Raw genomic sequence first — 22,316 nt, forward strand, 5'->3', positions numbered from 1 at the left:
TTCCAATGTTAAACCATTTTTATGGCATTGACGTATTGGAAAAAGAGAACATAACAAGATAACCTCAACACGTACACATTTTAATTGGATTCTGCGAGTATGATGTTCAGCAATAAGTGAGGTACGGTGCATTAGCCATATGTTGCAGTATCAATCCATCTTAGATATATATAAAATTATATATCAAATCAAGCATGTTTCACCTCCTCTGGCTTATATTGTCACCCATTCTACTACCGTATTTTGTAAGAATTCCATAATAAGATTTCATAGAATCTGAATAAGGAGTTGACCCTTGACCCTTACCTTGCAATGCCCTCCTCACTTTCAGCTGAAGTTTATTGAGAACTGCGAGCAATCGAGGCGACATCACGCGGTCAGCGCACCTGTTAAAGAGCATTTAGAAAGCCACACACATCGTAAGTAATATGAGTAACAGTAATATATGATGGAGTTTGTGTCGTATATGTGTCTCAGCGATATATAACATATGTTGCGGGGTACTTCTGCACCTGTTCGTAACACATTTTATTCGACAAAGGCTTCGTTTTGCCGTATACAAATACTTCTTTCATCAAGAGAATACCTCATAAGGAAGAAAATCTCGCCTCTTAGGAATCCACGCCCTCTAAACGCCAGCTCCACCATCTTACGGTGGTGCAAAGAAATAGAGCTGTCGACACTTTCGTGGTGGGGCTGTGCCCTATGTTTACATGAACAAACGTGAGTATGATTTATATTTTATTTGATACTTTCATTTAACGGACATGTTTCGAAAATCGGAGAATGTGGTACCGTGTAAGAACACTTCTACTGTAGGCTGGTTACTTTTTCGTTTGAATATTGTGCAAACTGTGGTGCCAGGAGTTTTTCTCCCGAACCTGACTTGTGCATATTTTGAGATCTGATTGCATAGCAAGCACAGGCATCTGAATCATTGTTTGTCACTAAAATGTTGTTTAAAACCATTTTGGGTACATACAATGAGATAAACAACACATCTGAAGATATTTAGTGTCTTTGATATACAAAAAAGAAACAAGGTATGTAACTCAAACTTACCCGATTTCACGGTAGAGTCCAGTCTTATGCAAATTTCTCAACCAACATATAAACAATCCATTTTTAAATAAGTGACATGGAAAGAAGAGTCAATTACCTTTAAAATGGTGTGCGATATGTTGGTATAACTATATTGTCTTTAAACAAACAAACATAATTCAATGTCCAATTCTCGTGTTTTTCTTTAGTCGGAAAGAGTACAGCAAATTCAAATCTTCAATTTTCCACGTGTAAACAGTACTAATCACAGACCTATTGAAGTTATTTTATGCTTCATGTCTGTCCGGTACGGATAGAAAATGTTTTCGATAATGTACTTTTCATAAACCATACAATAAAATAAATAAGAAGCAGCGCGTTGTTGCGCGTAATTCATCTTACATGGTGGTGTAATATGCATTTTTCCAGCACTGGTCAATTATGACCGGGAATTAACACACGCCCAGTATGCAAGGATATCTCTCTCATAACCGGACACACATGATATATACTTATAGTTATATGGTAAAAATTAACAGCACCTAGCCGTTTGTTTTTGAAATAGTTTTCAGTAAGGTTAAGGTAGTTCGCGAAGTGTTTTGTTTCCGCAAGAAGGATGCATAACCAGCACAATGTTCAATGAATGGATAGACTTAGCAACTTTTGTATTCATTCCAGAAGCGTTAACTTTTTTATATTACTTCAAGCGCAAAACATACTCGATAGCGCAACCACTTCTCGGTGGCGCCACCACTAGGGCAACAGCGCCACCACTTTCATAAATATGTACATTTTTCTTATTTAAGAAATGCTTATTTGTTTTGTTGTGTTCCGGCATAGGTACTATACATAACAGTTATGTTTGCATGCGTGAGAGTGCTATTACGGGGTGTGTACGCACCGAAATATACTTGCTATGCAATCAGATGTCAAAATATGCACAAGTCCGTTTCGGGAGAAAAGCTCCTGGCACCACAGTTTGCACAATATTCAAACGAAATAGTAACCAGCCTACAGTATAAGTGCTCTTACATGGTACCACATTCTCCGATTTTCGAAATATGTCCGTTAAATGAAATTATCAAATAAAATATAAATCATACTCACGTTTGTTCATGTGAACATAGGACACAGTTCCACCACGGAATTGTCGACAGCTCTTTTTCTTTGCACCACCGTAAAGTGGTGTAGATGGCGTTTAGAGGCCGTGGAATCGGATTACTTTGTTTGTTGAAAATCCTTGCAATAACCATGACCGCTTTATTCCATGAAGCGGATATACTGTTCTTATTGTTATATATATATTCCATAAGAGTGTTGATTATAATTAGGTTATCTATAGTGCAGTTCGAACATCAAATTAAGAACACCGTGAAGCAAAAAACAGTAATATTAGCAAATTTTGTCTCTAATTGGTTTTCTTTTGGCCATGGGCCAATTTTCACTGAACGTTTGGTTTTCCTTAGATAAGCTAAAGATTCTTAAAACGGTTATGACATACGAATTGCAAACACTGACGCCAATGGTATTTGTGACCCCGTTTTTCATAGAGCTCTACAAGTGTACTGACATTACCGACATGAATCCAGACGTTAGGCCAATGGTATTTGTGACTCCGTTTTTCGTAGAGCTCTACAAGTGTACTGACATTACCGACATGAATCAAGGCGCTAGGCCAATGGTATTTGTGACTCCGTTTTTCGTAGAGCTCTACAAGTGTTCTGACATTACCGACATGAATCAAGGCGCTAGGCCAATGGTATTTGTGACCCCGTTTTTATCTGAGCTCGCCGATTACGCGGACATAACCGACATGAATCATGGCGTTAGGCCAATGGTATTTGTGACCCCGTTTTCTCTGAGCTCACCAATTGTACGGATATAACTGAAATAAATCATGGCGTAAGGCCAATGGTTTTTGTGACCCCGTTTTCTCTGAGCTCACCAATTGTACGGACAATACTGTCATAATTCAAACACATGTATGAACATGCGTTTGAGCCCAACTCCTCACCTGCTTTCAAGGTCATTTCCCAACAACGCATGCGCGCACGTGCTTGGACACGCACTTCCGGGCTGACCACACCAAGTGGCCGAGACCTCGCTGTTCTCGAACTCAATGTTTGATCCTTGGTACTGTACAAGTCTGTGAATTATAAAGATGAAAGAAAATATGAATATAAGTCGACACAATCAATATTTGCCTAAAATAGTCAATTAAATTGTTTTCATTTTTAAGTGTTTTCGCCAATCGTTAATACAAGTCCACCATTTTGTATCGAATGTTATTCGAGTCTTATATTGATATTCAATGACCGTGGCATTAGTTTATGTAAATATGCGTTTATTTACAAAGAAAACATACAATGTATGCCGTACGAGAATTGACACCAACTGTATTTCTACGGATATAGTTGTACAATTGTACATCTGAAAGCGGGCGGATTTCGGATGTTCATGCGTTAAAGTAAGCATTCCTAATTGCTACACAAACCTGGCAAATTCGACACTGTCCCTAGTAACGGGGAAGTCGACGGTTCCGGTGGCGCGATCACGTGACATACCGGCGGGATGGTGGCCGCCGGTAGTCAGCTCGTCGAAGCGGGAGCAGTCAGCGTCACCCGATGGGTCTGAAATGTAGCGTTGTACTTTTACGTCGGTGTAGGGAAGCAACTAATCAAAAATCAACTAAGCCTGTAACGGCAGAACTTATAATAAAATACATATCTCAGCGGTATCGTTGAATGCATGTTCCCGTTCGGAAGTGAAGTGTGTGTACATGCATGCATTTCAATAATAATTTTATGCAAGATAATAACGTCAAACCGAGAATTCACGATATTCAATTGCAACAATCGAGTGCTCTGCATGAAAATGATTCCGGCGTACCAAGTCCTTCATTGATCCTGTCCTTGACCCACTGGTCCGGGTTCGCAATTGTAGTCTGCCCCTCAACGACAAGCTTGTGGCCGGAACTTCCCGGACCAGTCATTTGCACGTGCACGACGTCGTCTTTCAAGATCACCCCGACGTCACGGAAAGCGCGCTAGCACAAATGTGTATTTCAAGCATTTTCATGTTCAATTTAATTATTATATTTGTACATGGGCATTACTTGTTTAAAATATACATGTTTCTGTATATTTTGCGCCACGTCCACAGTATAGTCAGACAACTGTTTGAAGAAGAAAAACAAGAGAAAATATAACTAAGATAATCATACAAGAACGAACGTGAAATACGTGTTACCTCAACTACCACTGGACAGACTTTAAACACTGTTACGGCGATATCGATGTTTGTTCCAGCACTTCCGGTGATCTGTAGGTCGGCGGCACACCCGCTCATGTGGTACATATCCGCCTCCGACCCGTCAACCTCAACGCTCGGGCTGAAACCTTTCACGATCCGCACCTAATTTTCGAACATAACAATGATTTTTACAATGAGCGTCACTCACCGATTCCATATAGTAATAATACAGGAATTGCCTTTCAGCCATCAATGGCCATACTATGTTTAATCAAACAATATACTTGCAAACATCTTTTATTTAAAACATGACAGATTTTAAACGAATGCATTTAAAAAAAAAATCATATAGTGAAAACGAAATTCGAGAAAAATATTTTAGGTAAAAGCAGCAAGTCAAAATGTCATTTGCGGTAGCATGGGCATTGTTTTGTCCCACAGTACTAAGTCGACACGTCAAAACACCATATTTCAACATTTATAAATATTTCCTTCAGAGATGGAAGCTTTTAAGTAACTTACTTTTCTACTGATAACGGTTTGCAATTCATGCATTAAGGCCAATACCTCAAAATGAATATTCATGTTAAATTTACATCCAAACTGACCAGTATTTGCTGGTGTTTGAGCGCCATGATGACCTTCTCTAGACAGGACAGGAACTTAGGATGCGCGCGCACATACCGGAATGCCGGGGACCGGAAGTCTGACACGGGCACATTTTGTGCCAGGCTCTTGTCAAGTGTGGACGGTGTGTCCTCGGTGTCTATCAATAAGCTTCCTGTTGAGGGGTATAACGATTTCATATTTGTTTCACAATTGAACACAGTCGATTTGAATGCATCATCATTTTTATAATTATCAAAATGATGATCGTTTCCTTGAATGTACATTCAATCATAACTGACATTGCCATCATCATCATCATCATCATCATCATCATCATCATCATCATCATCATCATCATCATTACCACCACCACCACCACCACCACCACCACCACCACCACCACCATCATCATCATCATCATCATCATCATCATCATCATCATCATCATCATCATCATCACCACCACACCACCACCACACCACCACCACCACCATCGTCACACCACCATCGTTATCATCATCATCATCATCATCATCATCATCATCATCATCAACACACCGCCTGCTGTTTGTTTAGGAGTTAAACATATAACATGACTTGTTTATTTAACGATCCCTAGAAATCAACAAGGAAAACTCGTTGTAAATAAAGAAGAAATTTGATGTGAACAATTATTTTTGTTTATCTTAAATATTTGATGAAAGATAAAAACACAATGTTCCGATGAGAGATACAGAACAGAACAGAACAGAACATTTATTGTTAACTTGAACATATACAGTTCATCGTTATTACAATAACATAACACATAGCATGGCAATAGTTGATACATGCGAGAGTGCATTATACATATACAAATACATAAATAATCAATGATTTCAACATGTTAAAATCAATAAAGTTAAGCATTATTATTCAAAGCATTGTATCGTATCTTAAAAGCATGTTTGCAATACAAAGCTAGTTTTCGTAGACATGCAGCATTTTCCAAGTTTAATAATTGAATGAATTTAAACATGCATACACAACTGCTGAATGCATTTATTAAATGTATTATGCTTTAATATAACACGGTGTTCAATAGTGTGGGAAATATCGCGCGGGCAATTACCGGGAAATATCGCGCGGGGCAATTACCGGGAAATATCGCGCGGGGCAATTACCAGACGTATCTGTTGTCATTTGATATTTCAGTGTCAATACGCATTTACAGAAGTACATCAGAAACCTGATGTATTCAACAACAGCTTACTAGCTATTACTGTTAATTCTGACAAGCTTTGAACAACGATATTTGAGACAATTCTTTGATATAAAATAATACTTCAATGTTCCAGAATATGTAATTTCCAATAGGTCGATCATTTCTTCTCAGTCAAGACAGTGATTTGTTATTTAAAAGTGGTAAGAAGGCATCCAAGTAGATGTAATTTGCTAGTTTCATGAGCTCCAAACACCACTCTGACCTCCTGATAATATGTTTTTGGGGAAAAGTTAACATTCTGTATGAATGCGTAGGACTAAATAGGGTAAAACGTGTAGTCTTGTATATATTATGTATATATCAGAAATACATCGCCCGAGTCTTTCACGTTCACGTATTTTTTATTGACTCTGAAAGTATTACGTCATTTGTATATATATATATCATTTTATTATGTAGTTCATGTATTCATTTCATCTATGTTTCGGTGGTTTAAACGGATATATTAGTGAAATAAAAATGATATTGCGCTGAATATCCCTTTAATATAGTTTACTGTTTCGAAATTTGAGCCCGCTCTCAGGTCGAAATCAAACTAATTAACTCGTGAACACCAAAACGAAATAGTTCACTCGTTGCTATTCCATATGGCGATCAAACACCGAAACAAACCATTATCCTGTATATATTTGATACGGAGGTGTCTTATGATTAGTGATCTGTATTGTTTTCTTTTAAATACAGGTGATCAATGACGCGATCACCGATTAATTTGTCTTTTATAATTTGTTAAAACGCATAAAGCGTTGGCCGTGTTTTCAGATTGTTGGTATTATGTTCCACTTTATTAAAAAACAAATGTGTTTAATGGAAATATATTGGAATTGCCTGAACTAATTCAGCTGTCTCTGTACGTAATTTTATTAATTGTATACATAGAAGTACAACATTTAAATTTGAATGCAATTGTCCTCATAAATGTAGATTCATAGTGCGTGAAAATAGAACTCAAGTTTAAAAGGTATTTAATAAAGCATATATATTATATGTGGTGTCAAGCTTAACTAAACTACGGTACAAGAAACACTCTTTGTAGAGCCTTATGAAATATGCATGGTGATCTTATTGCGATCAATGTAATTAACGCGTTTCTTCGTCATGCAAATGTCGCTGTTAAAGAATTCTGCGATGAAGTATGCTCTGTAACCACGGGGCATTGAACGATCTATTGGATCGCAATCCCCGTCACCCCGTCACCCGTCAAACGTTGTCCTAATCGATCAGAGAACAATACGAAAAATGGATAATCGATCAAGTAATTAGAATGATATAGTAGTGCAAACAGGCTGTTAACTTGCTGACTGAGAAACTAACAGACAATAATTCCAGTTGATATATTTCCCAGTAAGTCAACCCTTATGTTTTCAGTTAGCTGGTAGAAGCTGAATTCTGTAAGGATGAAGGTGTTGTTGGCCAGGAGATCTCTGAAGGCATGCATTTGGTAAGTACCGCTTGTATTATGATTATCTTTTTTTTGTACAATATTATAGAAAAACAATGTCTGATTCTATTATCCTCTGTAAAAAGGTTTATAAAACAAAGAGTATTATTTAGATACTATAGTATACATTTTTAACAGTCGCGATAAATACCACACGCGCACGCGCACGCGCACGCACACGCACACGCACACACACACACACTATATTTACTGTATCGTCGTCGCAGATGCCGTACGTCATGTGGCTTATTTTTCCGTTTATCATACGTCGTTTGACGGCGAAATATAATGCTAAGCCAATCACGTTACCTTTACAATTCACATATATGTCCTGATACGTCTTTTTTCGAACACGATAGGCCATAATCAGACATTAGAACACGATAGGCCATAATCAAACATTCGAACACGATAGGCCATAATCAAACATTCGAACACGATAGGCCATAATCAAACATTCGAACACGATAGGCCATAATCAAACATTCGAACACGATAGGCCATAATCAAACATTCGAACACGATAGGCCATAATCAAACATTAGAACACGATAGGCCATAATCAAACATTCGAACACGATAGGCCATAATCAAACATTAGAACACGATAGGCCATAATCAAACATTAGAACACGATAGGCCATAATCAAACATTAGAACACGATAGGCCATAATCATAGGCCATAATCAAAATTTCCGAACACGATAGGCCATAATCAGACATTTCCGAACACGATAGGCCATGATCAGACATTTTCGAACACGATTGGCCATATTTAAACATTTTCGAACAAGATTGGCCATAATCAGACTTTTTCGAACACAAAATGCCATAATCAAAAAAATTCAAACACGAAAGGCCATAATCAGACATTTTAAAACACGAAAGGCCGTGCTTAGACGTTTTCGAACACGATAGGCCGTGCTTAGACGTTTTCGAACACGACAGGCCGTGCTTAGACATTTTTCAACACGAAAGGCCGTGCTAAGACGAAAACGAACACGATATACCATATAGAACATTTTAAGAACAAAAGGCCAAGATACATTTTTGAACACCATTTGTTTATGTTTAATTTTGCTCTAGGGTAATGCCCAAATCTGGGTTATACGACGTTTTAGAAACTCAGAGTCTGGAAATAAATGTATATGATAGTCATAGGCCTTGACAAGTACTGTGAAATCATTAATGTTCGTGGGGCATTAATGTTCGTGGTTTTCGTGGGTTGGGTGATCCACGAATTCAAGATCCCACGAAATATAAAGCCTTTATTCTCTTTTTCAATTGCCTTGTTACGTACATACTCTAGTATATTATTTACAGAGGTCGCAGTATACAGTGTTAAAACCTGTCTCACTGTATAACTTACGATCATTATTCTGTTAATATATTATAACTGCCTTTAACAAATAATGAACCAAATCCATTAAATGTGTTTTATGCAGCAAATGACAGTTATAAGCAAGTGTTTAAACGTGTGCTGTTAATAAAAATCTCCAAGTTTACAAGATGTGCGTGATGAGTGTCCATACTCGATTTTTTTATTTAATGAAATAATTATTCGATTACTAGTACATTGAAGGTTACTAAGCACCGAACGTGACAATATACGCACCTTTTCGGTGTTTTCACAGTTTGCAAAATTCTTAATTGGCATTCAATGGCTTCCCCTATCTGTATTTATGATCAGAGTACATCTTTTATTACCTTTATTCCCAATTAAATCGATAAGTGACATGGGTATATGCACTAATTGGCATGTCGTACCACATTAGCGAGTGTCATAAATCGAGTGACGTAGAAGACGGAAATCACGGGCCACCGCGTGGATATTATGCAGACGATCTAGGAAGATCGCATCTTCGATTATTTTTTTTTTCAAAAATGAAAATCCACGAATTCAAGTACCCACGAAATTGTTTTTTTCGGCAATCCACGAAATTTCATGCCCACGAACATTAATGATTTCACGGTATACGAGAAATCGTCGAAGGTTTACAACTCACAGAATAATAATATTAACACGCTTTCTGTTTATCAACACAAGTAGAATCAGCATACGGCGTGAAAGAAGATCATCGTTGCTATGTTGTTTCCCCGTTTTGAATGATTGCAAATCTGTCTTTACTCTTTTCAGGTTAGTGGGTGTGGTGTCTGTGGCCGTCATGACGTTTTCAGTTCATGATCTTGTACTAAAACACCAACCAAGTGCTCGCTTCGTTTCCGAAAACACACTGGAAGATGAAGTGCCTACACATAAGTATATTGTTGAACCTGATTATAAAGTGATAGTGAACAATACCAAAAGTAACTATACACTATCTGTGTCGAAAGACAATAGCAGCGTATTAGACGGGCGACCAATAACCCATGTTGGTTTTCTAAAAGTTCACAAAGCTGCAAGTACGACAACTCAAGCGATATTTCTGAGGTTCGGTTGGAGGAGGAATCTAACGTTTGTCCTACCGCCCGAATACAACAAGTTTGGATATCCTAACATCATCAGTCTGAACGAATCAGTCACGAAATACAACACCTTGCCTCCGCCTCCGGGAAAATCATTTGACATTCTTTGCCACCACGTGGTTTACGGTAAGCACGAGTGGGGACGAGTTTTACCGAGCTATTCGGCGATTGTCGGAACGGTTCGAGAACCTTTCTCGCTTTTTAAGTCCATATTGAACTATTTCCAACCAGGGACGATACAAAAAATCGAAAGGTTCGACAAGGACCCTATTAGAAGATTTTTAGTAACACCAACTAAATACGATTCTAAAAATCCACGCTTGTCTTTCTTAAACAATAGACTAGCTTTCGAATATGGAGTGGACCCTAAGATAATCACTAGTAGGAATGTAACGGCCTTCAATGATTACCTCCACAATGTTTTGGACATCCAGTTCAAAGTCGTTATACTAGCGAAAAGATTTGACGAAGGTCTAGTGATGGTAAAAAGAAAATTGAATTGGACATTGAATGACATTCTATATGCAATCAAAAACGTTCGTAACGTAAAGAAACCCGACAGGTTTAAAGTCACTGATGACCTCAAGGATATGCACAGAGAGTTTGCAAGGTTTGACTACCTGTTGTATGAGTTCTTCGAAGCCAAATTTATTAGACAGACATATGAGGAGGGGCCATCGTTCCAACGAGAGGTCGAACACTTTAAAAAGACAAGGGAAATGGTAGAAAAATATTGTCATACAAAGGGTGACAAAAAACCATTCAAAGTAGCTGAAAGTGATTTTAACCAAGAGTTTGAAGTAACGAAGTATGATTGTGATTTAATGCACAAAGGAGAGATCATGTTCACACAGATGATCCGAAAAGAGCAGTATAGATCTGCCACCTGGGGCGTTAAGAAGGCATCTTGATGAAAAAAGAAGCCTGTACAAGTATAAAACACTATAGTAGCAGTCCAATAACAATAGCAGTGCCAAAATATATCACCAAAGTAACCAAACAGAATACTAGCATACTCAACATAGCCATTCATTTTACGATAAGAAATAATTACGAATGTAACCAAAACGGTTCTTAAAAACGTGCCTGTGAATATCATCGAAGTATATAGGTTCTGGCAAAGTGTCATTGCTAAAGACAATCACCACAGCGGGTCTGGCAAAGTGCCAGTGCCAAAGACAATCACCGTCGTGGATCTGGCAAAGTGCTAGTGCTAACGACTAATACCGTCGTGGATCTGGCAAAGTGCCAGTGCTAACGACAATCACCATAGCGGGTCTGGTAAGGTGCCAGTGCTAACGACTATTACCGTCGTGGATCTGGCAAAGTGCTAGTGCTAACGACAATCACCATAGCGGGTCTGGCAAGGTGTCAGTGCTTAAGACAATCACCGTCATGGATCTGGCAAAATGCCAGTGCTAACGATCATTTACCGTTTTGGATCTGGCAAAGTGCCAGTGCTGACGACTTTCACTATAGCGGGTCTGGTAAAGTGCTAGTGCTTACGACTATCACCGTCGTGAATATGGCAAAGTGCCAGTTTTTACGACTTTCACCATAGTGGGTCTGGCAAAAGTAGCAGGATCAGTAGCTATCACTGTAGCGAGTCTGACATATGTGATATGCGTATGGACATATAACAAATACTGGGTATGACAAACATAGGCAGAATGGCTAGCGCCGTGAAAATGTCTTTCACTTAGGATGTGCCTACGACACTCTTGTAAAATACCATATACGTTGTTGTCTTTTAGTTTGTGTGTAATGTATGCATTATTTTTAGTTTTATGACATTGTCCGGGTCTAAAGTTGCTATTTAACTGTATTACGTTTGGATTTTAAAAAAAATACCGAGAAGAGTTAACTAGATGAATATAACCTAAAATATGTCATTCGCCTTGGCGTTTAATGATTTAGAAATACTATAATTAACAACTTATTCAATGTAAATATCAGTCCATAAACGATTGATTGTTTTTTATTTAGCAGGCTACCATTATTATTGACTGACATTATGTGAAGCTCATTCCACTGTGTATTCTGTTTGTTCTGACAATCTAGTCTGTACCATATATACAATAAAAACATGAATTATTCAGGTATATCGTTACTGTTTGTCATATGGTAGCTATTCTGTGTTTGTATGCATACTGTATACAAACCATTACTGACCGTATTCAAATCAAACCAAAGGGACATGATGAGAAAAGAGAATCATCGAATGTCTAGCCAGAGACATAATCTTTGTATTTGTTATAAGTGATAATAATTATATGTTTTCTATTTGCGTTATATTAATCTGTAGTCTAGTCCCACGACCAAAGTTCCATCAAACAAGTCTTTAGTCTAGCTCCGCGACCACATTTTCATCAAACTAGTCTCTAGTCTAGCTCCGCGACCACATTTTCATCAAACTAGTCTCTAATCTATCTCCGCGACCACATTTCCATCAAACTAGTCTCTAGTCTATCTCCGCGACCACATTTCCATCAAACTAGTCTCTAGTCTAGCTCCGCGACCACATTTCCATCAGACTAGTCTCTAGTCTAGCTCCGCGACCACATTTCCATCAAACTAGTCTCTAATCTAGCTCCGCGACCACATTTCCATCAAACTAGTCTCTAATCTATCTCCGCGACCACATTTCCATCAAACTAGTCTCTAATCTATCTCCGCGACCACATTTCCATCAAACTAGTCTCTAATCTATCTCCGCGACCACATTTCCATCAAACTAGTCTCTAATCTATCTCCGCGACCACATTTCCATCAAACTAGTCTCTAGTCTAGCTCCGCGACCACATTTTCATCAAACTAGTCTCTAATCCATCTCCGCGACCACATTTCCATCAACCAATCCTCTAGTCTAGCCTCAAGACTTATATCTACTTCTAGCAAAACTAAACACACAAGAAAACATGAGAATAATTATAGAGCATGCAATCATTTGTCGCGCGTATCAGCAACAGTATATCAGCCGTGGTCACACAAGTTCACAGGAATGTAAACCAACATATGAAGTCATGCACACTGGGTTTTGTGTATCGCTTTGCCAAAAATGTCTAACTCTGTTATCGTGTCGAACTTCTTTTCTATTTTTTCGGATTAGAACAACACTTTTTGTATTCCGCTTATATTGAATATTCGTTATCTCGAAGTATTTCACGATGTCCCAACGACTTCGACATAGAGAGGTTTTTACTGTAGTTTTTATGACATGCAATTTCGTGTTGCGCTCATCTCCAAAAGTATTTTTGCCAGAGTGATACAACTTTACAGGTATGTGGTTGTGTGTGTGACTACACTAGAAAGTGCAGATTAATGGCCCTTGACTTTGTGAAAACATGGCATATAGAGTATGTACATGAATGTTTTCCACAGCATGTGAAATTGTGCCCATTGAGTTTTGTGTTTTGTTTCGCCAAATAAGCGCAGAGTTATGGCTCTTGACACACTTTAAGTAGCCTATATAGAACTCCAGTTCTGTGCCTTGCGAGTTTTGTGTGTGTTGATTTTTAGCTCTTGACTTTGTAAGTATGCAAATATAGTCTTGTGTCACGTATATTTAAAAATGTAAGAAAACCAGAGTGATAAAACTTTACATGAATGTGAACCAGCATGTTAGGTTGTGCACATGGGGCATAACGCGTAACTGCCTCCTATAAAAGTAGGGTAACGTAGGGTTGACGTAGATAAATATTGCAAAATGCATGGAATTTTGTGTTAAGTATACGACCCCAGAGCTATACAGCCTGTTTGTGTTAACAACACATGTTACAAAGGTCATCAATAACCCGCAAATAACATCATATTCATCAAGTTAATTAATATTTGTATCTTTTATTAATCATAAAGTTCCATAATGGTGTCTGCCCTCTGTTACACGAGACAATGCCAATACGCTAAGGCTTTAATGCCGTTAACTGATGGCGCATCTCAATAGAAAGTTCTTAATCAAAATATTTCGTTTTCATGTACATATATATCACATCGTACCAGAGATTCCACTTCTAAAAATAGTCAAATAAAAAAATATCAAGAGTGACTGGCACTAACAAACTGCGTGAGTTTATCTGCCGGTTTTCAAAATAAGTGTCTTGCACGACAGTCATAACCGTACCCTGGAACTATTTTGCGACAATATATCCGCAATTCTGTTACGATACCGTCTGAGTGATCTGTAGTTGTTTGGTGAGTTTGTACATTTACGTAACGAACTTAACATACATTATCGTAAAATTAATTCAAATCATTAAAGTGACACTCTTATTCAAAATCAATACACACACATGAATAACAAACATAAATTTTGAGTGACCTTTAACTACTCACTAAATAATGCATTTATGCGAATTATTAAGTACTGATAACAACATTGTAACTGTGTATTTAACAGCTGAAAATGTAAACTTGTTAAATGATTGGTGAGTGCTAAAATATTTACTGTGATCTACTATAGTTTCATAAGGTAGAAATACCATTTTGAACATGTTTTCTTCACCTTTCTTTTAAATTAAACTAGGTATCCTCCATAAGAACCATTGTTTTCGACATTTATTCATCTATTTTAGAATATCAGAACAATTGTCTTAATTGTGATAAATCTTATTTGGGAAGAGTGCATCTTAAATATTAAAAGAACCTTAGAAATTTTACCATAAGAATAACATACTAATTAAAATAACCAATGTGCCTACACACGCTTCTTATGGGTGAAGCGTTTTGCATTTTCAAGCCATGCTTTTATTTTTAATATTTATGCGTTTCCAGCAATTAATTACACGGTAAGATTCTTGTTATCAGTAATTGATATTTTCTATAAATGCGTTATTTAGTAAGAAGTTTAAATTTTATATATCAAACTTTATGTCTGTTATATTAATTATATTTATTATAAATACGAGTATCACTTTAAGTAGTTTTTTACAATGTTAATACATATTAAATCATATACCACGCATTACCTCCAATTTTGTAAAAGAAACAGACGAGCTAATGAAGAACGTGCGACGTGTTTTTGTGATCATTTTTTTCTGATAAATAAAAATAGTGACATACTAAGCAGAATGATTGTCATATATATGTTTTGCAATTGCTTGAAATACAACTGATGCTGATATCTACTGTCTTTGCAAACAATTATTGGAAAACATGTTTTCATCGTGCTCATAGCAAGAAGAAGAGAGTTTGCCATTGTACCTCCAAAAACTGCTTTTCGCTATAAAAAATGTTTTGCTTTTCGTAATAACAAAAGACAAACATTACATATTTCTATATCATTTGAGCCCCATCTGTAGGTTTGAACATACCCTGTAGATAGAATATGCATTCAGAGACTTCTGTTTTAAAGGCAAACATGGTGAATTTATATACAAACATATTTTGGACTAGAAACGTAATTTGCATTTCGCTATAACAAACAATATTTTATACATTCTAAGCGTTTGCCCACGATTTTTGAAAATAAAATAATATTGCTCAACATATCGCTTGGTAACCGAATATAGTGAACATTTTTTTCCTTGACCTGCGCTATGTTTTGTAAAAAATGATATAAAAATAACGAAGTTACAGCGATAATTAACCTATCTGAATCGAGATGTATTTTGCTTCCTGCAATAACCAAATGTTTCGTCACAAACCACGTGGTATGTACACACTGTTCAAGTAAGCCAGTATAATCCCAGCAGCATGTTGCCCAAATCAATGCTGAAATAAAGATGATCTCGTTATATTGTAGTAATGTTCTTCAGCCCTTGTCATAAATCCCACACTAGGAAACGCAATATATTTCAAAGGATCAAACGAATGATATTAAATGTGAAATATAAGGCTTGGACAATAAACCATGTCTCTAAACAACAATTCTATACGGACGCTTATTGGGTAGGTCAAGTTCTTTCCTCTAAATTATGGATGTTATATATACAAGAAAGACGTATGATTCGCTGTGCGGTTTGATCGTTGTTTTTGTGTCGAATAATAGCTAGATTATTTATGGGGACTTGCTCATATTTGTCATCAATTTTCCGGTAATGCGTCTTAAAACACTTCTAACACTTAAAATATTTATATCAATTTTACTCTTTGATATCGATATTATATATAAAAGGACTCCTACACATACAAAAGGGTAACTCAACCTTCAAGGCTTTTGTTGAATCGCATTGCTTACGCTTTTCAAAATCGTGGACTTCGAAGACAATTTTTAGCCCATATCAACTTAAGTTGAAGGGCTCCTGCCGTCAGTGTCTTAGTTTTAAGTTTTAACACTCCTTATGATTTGCCAAAACTAATTTCGTCATACAAAAAAGTACATTTTACAAAGACATGAGCGAGTCCAAGTCAAATGCAACGTTTGGTACTTGATGAAGTGATGAAAAGTGCTTTAATTGACGTCACATGACATAGCAAACCATACACACGTCAATTAGCATATTTTAAGATCATCTTAGGGCAAGTTTTATTCAAACGTGGGTATTTCTTTCCTTACTCGAATATATGATCTTGGATCTTTCCTTACTCGACTATATGATCTTGAATCTTTCCTTACTCGACTATATGATCTTGAATCTTTTCTTACTCGACTATATGATCTTGAATCTTTCCTTACTCGACTATATGATCTTGAATCTTTCCTTACTCGACTATATGATCTTGAATCTTTTCTTACTCGAGTATATGGTCTTGAATCTTTATTTTATAATGTTTAGAACGTGAATCGTGGTGAAGTATATCGAAGGGTGGACCTTTTCGCTTTCACCCCTCGAATTGGTGATACAGAAAACAGCGTTGAACTTTGGCCAAAATGTTGTATTTTTTTCTATTATAATAACGGTGCTTTGTTTTCAAATATCATCTTTTATAAGATATTGACTTTGTTTAAAAGAAAATTTAGCAGTTTCTCATACCCACTGTCATTAACTATCGTATCAAGACCAACATTTTAATAAGTCCAAAAAAATGACCGAAAACGCAATATATATATATATTTACAAAACTAACATAACATGATGGTAATTCATTTTGTATTTCAATTCAAAATATATTTTTCTAGGAGTTTGAGCGCGACGATGATGGTAATATCTTTAATGTAAGGAGTTTGAGAACGGTCATGGTGGTAATATCTATAATGTAAGGAGTTTGAGCACGGTGATGGTGGTTATATCTATAATGTAAGGACTTTGAGCACGTTGATGGTGGTAATATCTATAATGTAAGGAGTTTGAGCACGACGATGGTGGTTATATCTATAATGTAATGATCTTGAGCACGTTGATGGTGGTAATATCTATAATGTAAGGAGTTTGAGCACGACGATGGTGGTTATATCTATAATGTAATGAGCTTGAGCACGGTGGTGGTGGTAATATCTATAATGTAAGGAGTTTGAGCACGGTGATGGTGGTTATATCTATAATGTAATGAGCTTGAGCACGGTGATGGTGGTAATATCTATAATGTAAGGATTTTGAGCACGGTGATGGTGGTTATATCTATAATGTAATGATCTTGAGCACGTTGATGGTGGTAATATCTATAATGTAAGGAGTTTGAGCACGACGATGGTGGTTATATCTATAATGTAATGAGCTTGAGCACGGTGGTGGTGGTGGTAATATCTATAATGTAAGGAGTTTGAGCACGGTGATGGTGGTTATATCTATAATGTAAGGACTTTGAGCACGGTGATGGTGGTAATATCTATAATGTAAGGAGTTTGAGCACGACGATGGTGGTTATATCTATAATGTAAGGACTTTGAGCACGGTGATGGTGGTAATATCTATAATGTAAGGAGTTTGAGCACGGCGATGGTGGTTTTATCTATAATGTAATGAGCTTGAGCATGGGGAGGGTGGTAATATCTATAATGTAAGGAGTTTGAGCACGGCGATGGTGGTTATATCTACAATGAAATGAGCTCGAGCATAGGGAGGGTGGTAATATCTATAATGTAATGAGCTTGAGCGCAATGATGGTGGAAATATAAATATATGATGAAAGGAGTTTAAGCACGACGATGGTGGTTATATCTATAATGTTAGGAGCGTGAGCGCGGTTATGATGATGTTATCTATTAGTTAAGGAGTGTGACCGTGGTAATAATGGTATATCTATAGGTTCAGGAGTGTGACCGTGGTATAAAAGGTATATCTATAGGTTTAGGAGTGTGACCGTGGTATTAATGGTATATCTATAGGTTCAGGAGTGTGACCGTGGTATTAATGTTATATATATATATATAGGTTCAGGAGTGTGACCGTGGTATTAATGGTATATCTATAAGTTCAGGAGTGTGACCGTGGTATTAATGGAATATCTATAGGTTTAGGAGTGTGACCGTGGTTTTGATGGTATATCTATATGTTAAGGAATGTGACTGTGATATTAAAGGTATATCTATAAGTTCAGGAGTGTGACCGTGATATTATGGTATTTATGGTATATCTATAAATTCACGAGTGTGACCGTGATATTAATGGTATATCTATTAGTTCAGGAGTGTGACCGTGATATTAATGATATATCTATAAGTTCAGGAGTGTGACCGTGGTATTAATGGTATATCTATAGGTTAAGGAGTGTGATTGTGGTATTAATGGTATATCTATAGGTTCAGGAGTGTGATCGTGGTATTAATGGTATATCTATAGGTTCAGGAGTGTGACCGTGGTAATAATGGTTATATCTATAGGTTCAGGAGTGTGACCGTATTGATAACGGTTGTATATGTTTCCAGGAGTGTGGGCGTTGTCATGCTGGTGCTAACGGTTATGTCAGTAAGTGTGATGCATCGGGAATTCTTCACTTCAGCTACAAAACCTGAACAGCTGCTGGATTCACTTAATATCCGCAAGGAATACACCATAAAAACAGATGGTTTAACCAGAAATGAAGGTGCGAAGCCCACTCCGGTTACTCATGTCGGTTTCTTAAAGGTTCACAAGGCAGCGAGCACGACAACGCAGGCGATATTTCTACGATTTGGATGGCGAAGGAACCTAACGTTTGTACTGCCATTTGAATACAACAATTGCGGTTACCCAAATGTGATCAGTACGAACGAGTCTGTCACGAAATATAACACCATTATGGCGGGAAATGGTACACAGTTCGACATCCTGTGCCATCACGTGTTGTACGGCGACCGCGAGTGGTCATCTGTCTTACACACTGATTCTTTTTTGGTAGGAACAGTGCGGGAGCCGTTCTCCCATTTCAAGTCCATCCTGAACTATTTCAGGCCTTTAATTATGCGGCAACTTAAAAATGAAAGCCCCGATCCTGTCGCTAAGTTTCTAAACTCGCCGAAAGAGTTTGATGCAAAAGATCCACGATATTCTCTATTGAACAACAGAATGGCTATAGAGTACGGCGTGGATCCTGAGATAGTTAAGTCGCGAGATGTACGGAAATTCAATGAATATCTGCACAACGTCTTAGATAGGAAGTTTAGTGTTGTCATTCCAGCTAAACGGTTTGATGAAGGATTGATCTTAATGAAGAGAAGACTAAATTGGGCTTTGAACGACATCATGTACGCTATGAAAAACGTTCGAGGTGAAAAAGAGGAAGTCGCTTTTCCTGTATCAGAAAACCTCAGGGAACTATATGAGGAGCATTCACTATTTGATTACATGATTTATGATTTCTTTCTTGCTAAGTTTCAACGGCAGGTCGAAGCGGAAGGGCAGTCTTTTGCAAGGGAAACGGAACATTTTAAACAGGTAAGGAAAGAGGTAGAAGAATTTTGCCATAATAGGTCGGAGGAAAGCAGAACAGAAATTATTATACCTGAAAGTGAATTCAATGAAAAGTTCATAATGGACAGAAGTGATTGTAAGATTATGCATATGGGTGAGATCGAATTCACTCAAGAAATTCGCAAAAGACAATATGGGTCCGCAGACTGGACACAAGATAAGCAGATTGAATGGAGAAGAAAGCAAAACCAACATACGGCATGAAACAATTAACAGATTTAACCCATTGGTAGTGTCAAGGGGAAATGAAAATATACGTCAAACACAACATCCTGTGAACGGTTCATTTAATAAGGACGGGAATGCATTATTGAGTGTGATAAAGAACGGGTGTGATTGGTTACATTGTCATACCTAGTATAGCACCATATTGACCATTGATAATAGCACAAGTGACATAGACACTGTTTTGTATGTTTTGAAAATCTAAAGCACATTTGTAGGAATGTACCTTATGAATTAGAGGAGGCCACTATGTGCAAGTAAACATGCCAAATAATTAAACCTGTAGGTGTGGATTGTTCTTATTATTTAAAGCTAAATCACGAAGGCGTTTTGTAAAGCCGATAATGTGAACCAAACAAAAATAATTAAAATAATTGACCACTTTAGGCTTGAACTTTTAGTGCAAAAATCCTTTTCTGCAACCAATTGTAAATGTTTGGAAAAGCTTACCAAAATTTGCATACTATAGTACTCATGTATATTGATTTACATTTCGAGTTATAACTATTAATCAATAAAATTGTTTCAGTGTGCAATAAAGTAAAAACTCACCATGTGCTTATTTTATCGTAAATGTCCCCTGTACGTGAACGTCATACCTGTGCGTTTGACGTCCTGGTAGAGGCGTGCATCCTCCAGATCTTCCACGTTGACAACGGTAAACCGGTCACCGGACGGAAACACGGAGCCTGAACGGACAGACACGACATGTACAGCTTCGATTTGTTATCAAGTCATGCACTCGGAGGCCTATACTCTTATTAATAAGGTCATACCCTCCTAGCGTGATGGGGGAGATCCCTTCAGATTAATGAATTTCAAACTTTTTTATACTGCCAAGGAAATATACGTTATACATGTAAGCAGAGCCTAAAAATCAGAAAAAATACAATGTAGGTCTATTCAATGTAGGTCTATTATTGATAAACTTATACTGTTCCTTTTATCATCATGTAATAGGTATAATCTTAAGACGATAATTTTATAAAAAAAATACTAGATTTTAATTTTCTGTGAAGACGTCGATATATTTCATAGTCCAAAGCATGCACGCTATATTTACTGTTGCTTTTATCTATTTATAATTTATGATGTTATTGTTTTTTAAATACTTGTCGACTTAATGAAATCTGGAGCGTGTTCGCCGCATGGTAATTACCCGATGGCGAGGGTAAATAAGCTCCCCCCCTCCCCCCTCCCTCCCTGTCCCGAACACACATGGATTCCCCTTCCTTGACCCAAAACTCCCGGGTTCCATTCCCTAACCCAACACTACCTGGACCCAACGGTCATGGGTTACACTCCCTGGGCCCTACATCCATTGGTAATCCTCGCTGGGCCAATACTCACATGTTTGGGTCTAGGCAGGGGAGTTCCACTCCTGACCCAAAACTACCTGGACCCAACGGTCATGGGTTACACTCCCTGGTCCCTACATCCATTGGTTATCCTCGCTGGGCCAATACTCACATGTTTGGGTCTAGGCAGGGGAGTTCCACTCCTGACCCAACACTACCTGGACCCAACGGTCATGGGTTACACTCCCTGGTCCCTACATCCATTGGTTATTCTCGCTGGGCCAATACTCACATGCTTGGGTCTAGGCAGGGGAGTTCCACTCCTGACCCAACACTACCTGGACCCAACGGTCATGGGTTACACTCCCTGGCCCCTACATCCATTGGCTATCCTTGCTGGGCCAATACTCACATGTTTGGGTCTAGGTAGGGGAGTTCCACTCCTGACCCAACACTACCTGGACCCAACGGTCATGGGTTACACGCCCTGGTCCCTACATCCATTGGTTATCCTCGCTAGGCCAATACTCACATGTTTGGGTCTAGGTAGGGGAGTTCCACTCCTGACCCAACACTACCTGGACCCAACGGTCATGGGTTACACTCCCTGGTCCCTACATCCATTGGTTATCCTCGCTGGGCCAATACTCACATGTTTGGGTCTAGGTAGGGGAGTTCCACTCCTGACCCAACACTACCTGGACCCAACGGTCATGGGTTACACTCCCTGGTCCCTACATCCATTGGTTATTCTCGCTGGGCCAATACTCACATGCTTGGGTCTAAGCAGGGGAGTTCCACTCCTGACCCAACACTACCTGGACCCAACGGTCATGGGTTACACTCCCTGGCCCCTACATCCATTGGTTATTCTCGCTAGGCCAATACTCACATGTTTGGGTCTAGGTAAGGGAGTTCCACTCCTGACCCAACACTACCTGGACCCAACGGT

At 38.0% G+C, this 22,316-nt stretch overlaps 3 protein-coding genes across 5 annotated transcripts in view; 2 read left to right on the forward strand and 1 right to left on the reverse strand.

Annotated features, from left to right (window-relative positions):
• The window catches only part of LOC128203318 (uncharacterized), a 54,074-nt gene that overhangs the window by 30,631 nt on the left and 1,127 nt on the right, over positions 1-22,316 (reverse strand). Inside the window, exons 2-8 of the mRNA XM_052904695.1 lie at positions 20,666-20,755; positions 4,902-5,074; positions 4,291-4,455; positions 3,931-4,087; positions 3,536-3,671; positions 3,056-3,187; positions 307-386 (exon numbers count right to left, since the gene is read on the reverse strand). Coding sequence (XP_052760655.1) covers positions 307-386; positions 3,056-3,187; positions 3,536-3,671; positions 3,931-4,087; positions 4,291-4,455; positions 4,902-5,074; positions 20,666-20,755 — 933 coding nt within the window. The remainder of the gene's footprint in view (positions 1-306; positions 387-3,055; positions 3,188-3,535; positions 3,672-3,930; positions 4,088-4,290; positions 4,456-4,901; positions 5,075-20,665; positions 20,756-22,316) is intronic.
• Positions 337-12,166, forward strand: LOC128203323 (galactosylceramide sulfotransferase-like). Of its 3 annotated transcripts, none has more exons than XM_052904719.1 (3): positions 337-419; positions 7,535-7,607; positions 9,746-12,166. In XM_052904719.1, the coding sequence occupies exons 2-3, from the start codon at positions 7,564-7,566 to the stop codon at positions 10,983-10,985; spliced, it is 1,284 nt and encodes a 427-aa protein (XP_052760679.1). In that variant the 5' UTR covers positions 337-419; positions 7,535-7,563; the 3' UTR covers positions 10,986-12,166. The 3 variants fall into 3 exon arrangements, with proteins under 3 accessions (XP_052760679.1, XP_052760670.1, XP_052760675.1); XM_052904710.1 differs by lacking the exon at positions 337-419 and adding an exon at positions 6,561-7,016; XM_052904715.1 differs by lacking the exon at positions 337-419 and adding an exon at positions 6,561-7,016 and having other exon boundaries at positions 7,539-7,607.
• LOC128203345 (galactosylceramide sulfotransferase-like) lies at positions 15,822-20,626 on the forward strand. Its single transcript, XM_052904729.1, has 2 exons — positions 15,822-15,960; positions 18,818-20,626. Exons 1-2 carry the CDS (start codon positions 15,923-15,925, stop codon positions 20,043-20,045), a joined length of 1,266 nt encoding a protein of 421 aa, XP_052760689.1. The 5' UTR covers positions 15,822-15,922; the 3' UTR covers positions 20,046-20,626.

This window comes from Mya arenaria, chromosome 2 (assembly GCF_026914265.1).
Source record: "Mya arenaria isolate MELC-2E11 chromosome 2, ASM2691426v1".
NCBI lineage: Eukaryota > Metazoa > Mollusca > Bivalvia > Myida > Myidae > Mya > Mya arenaria.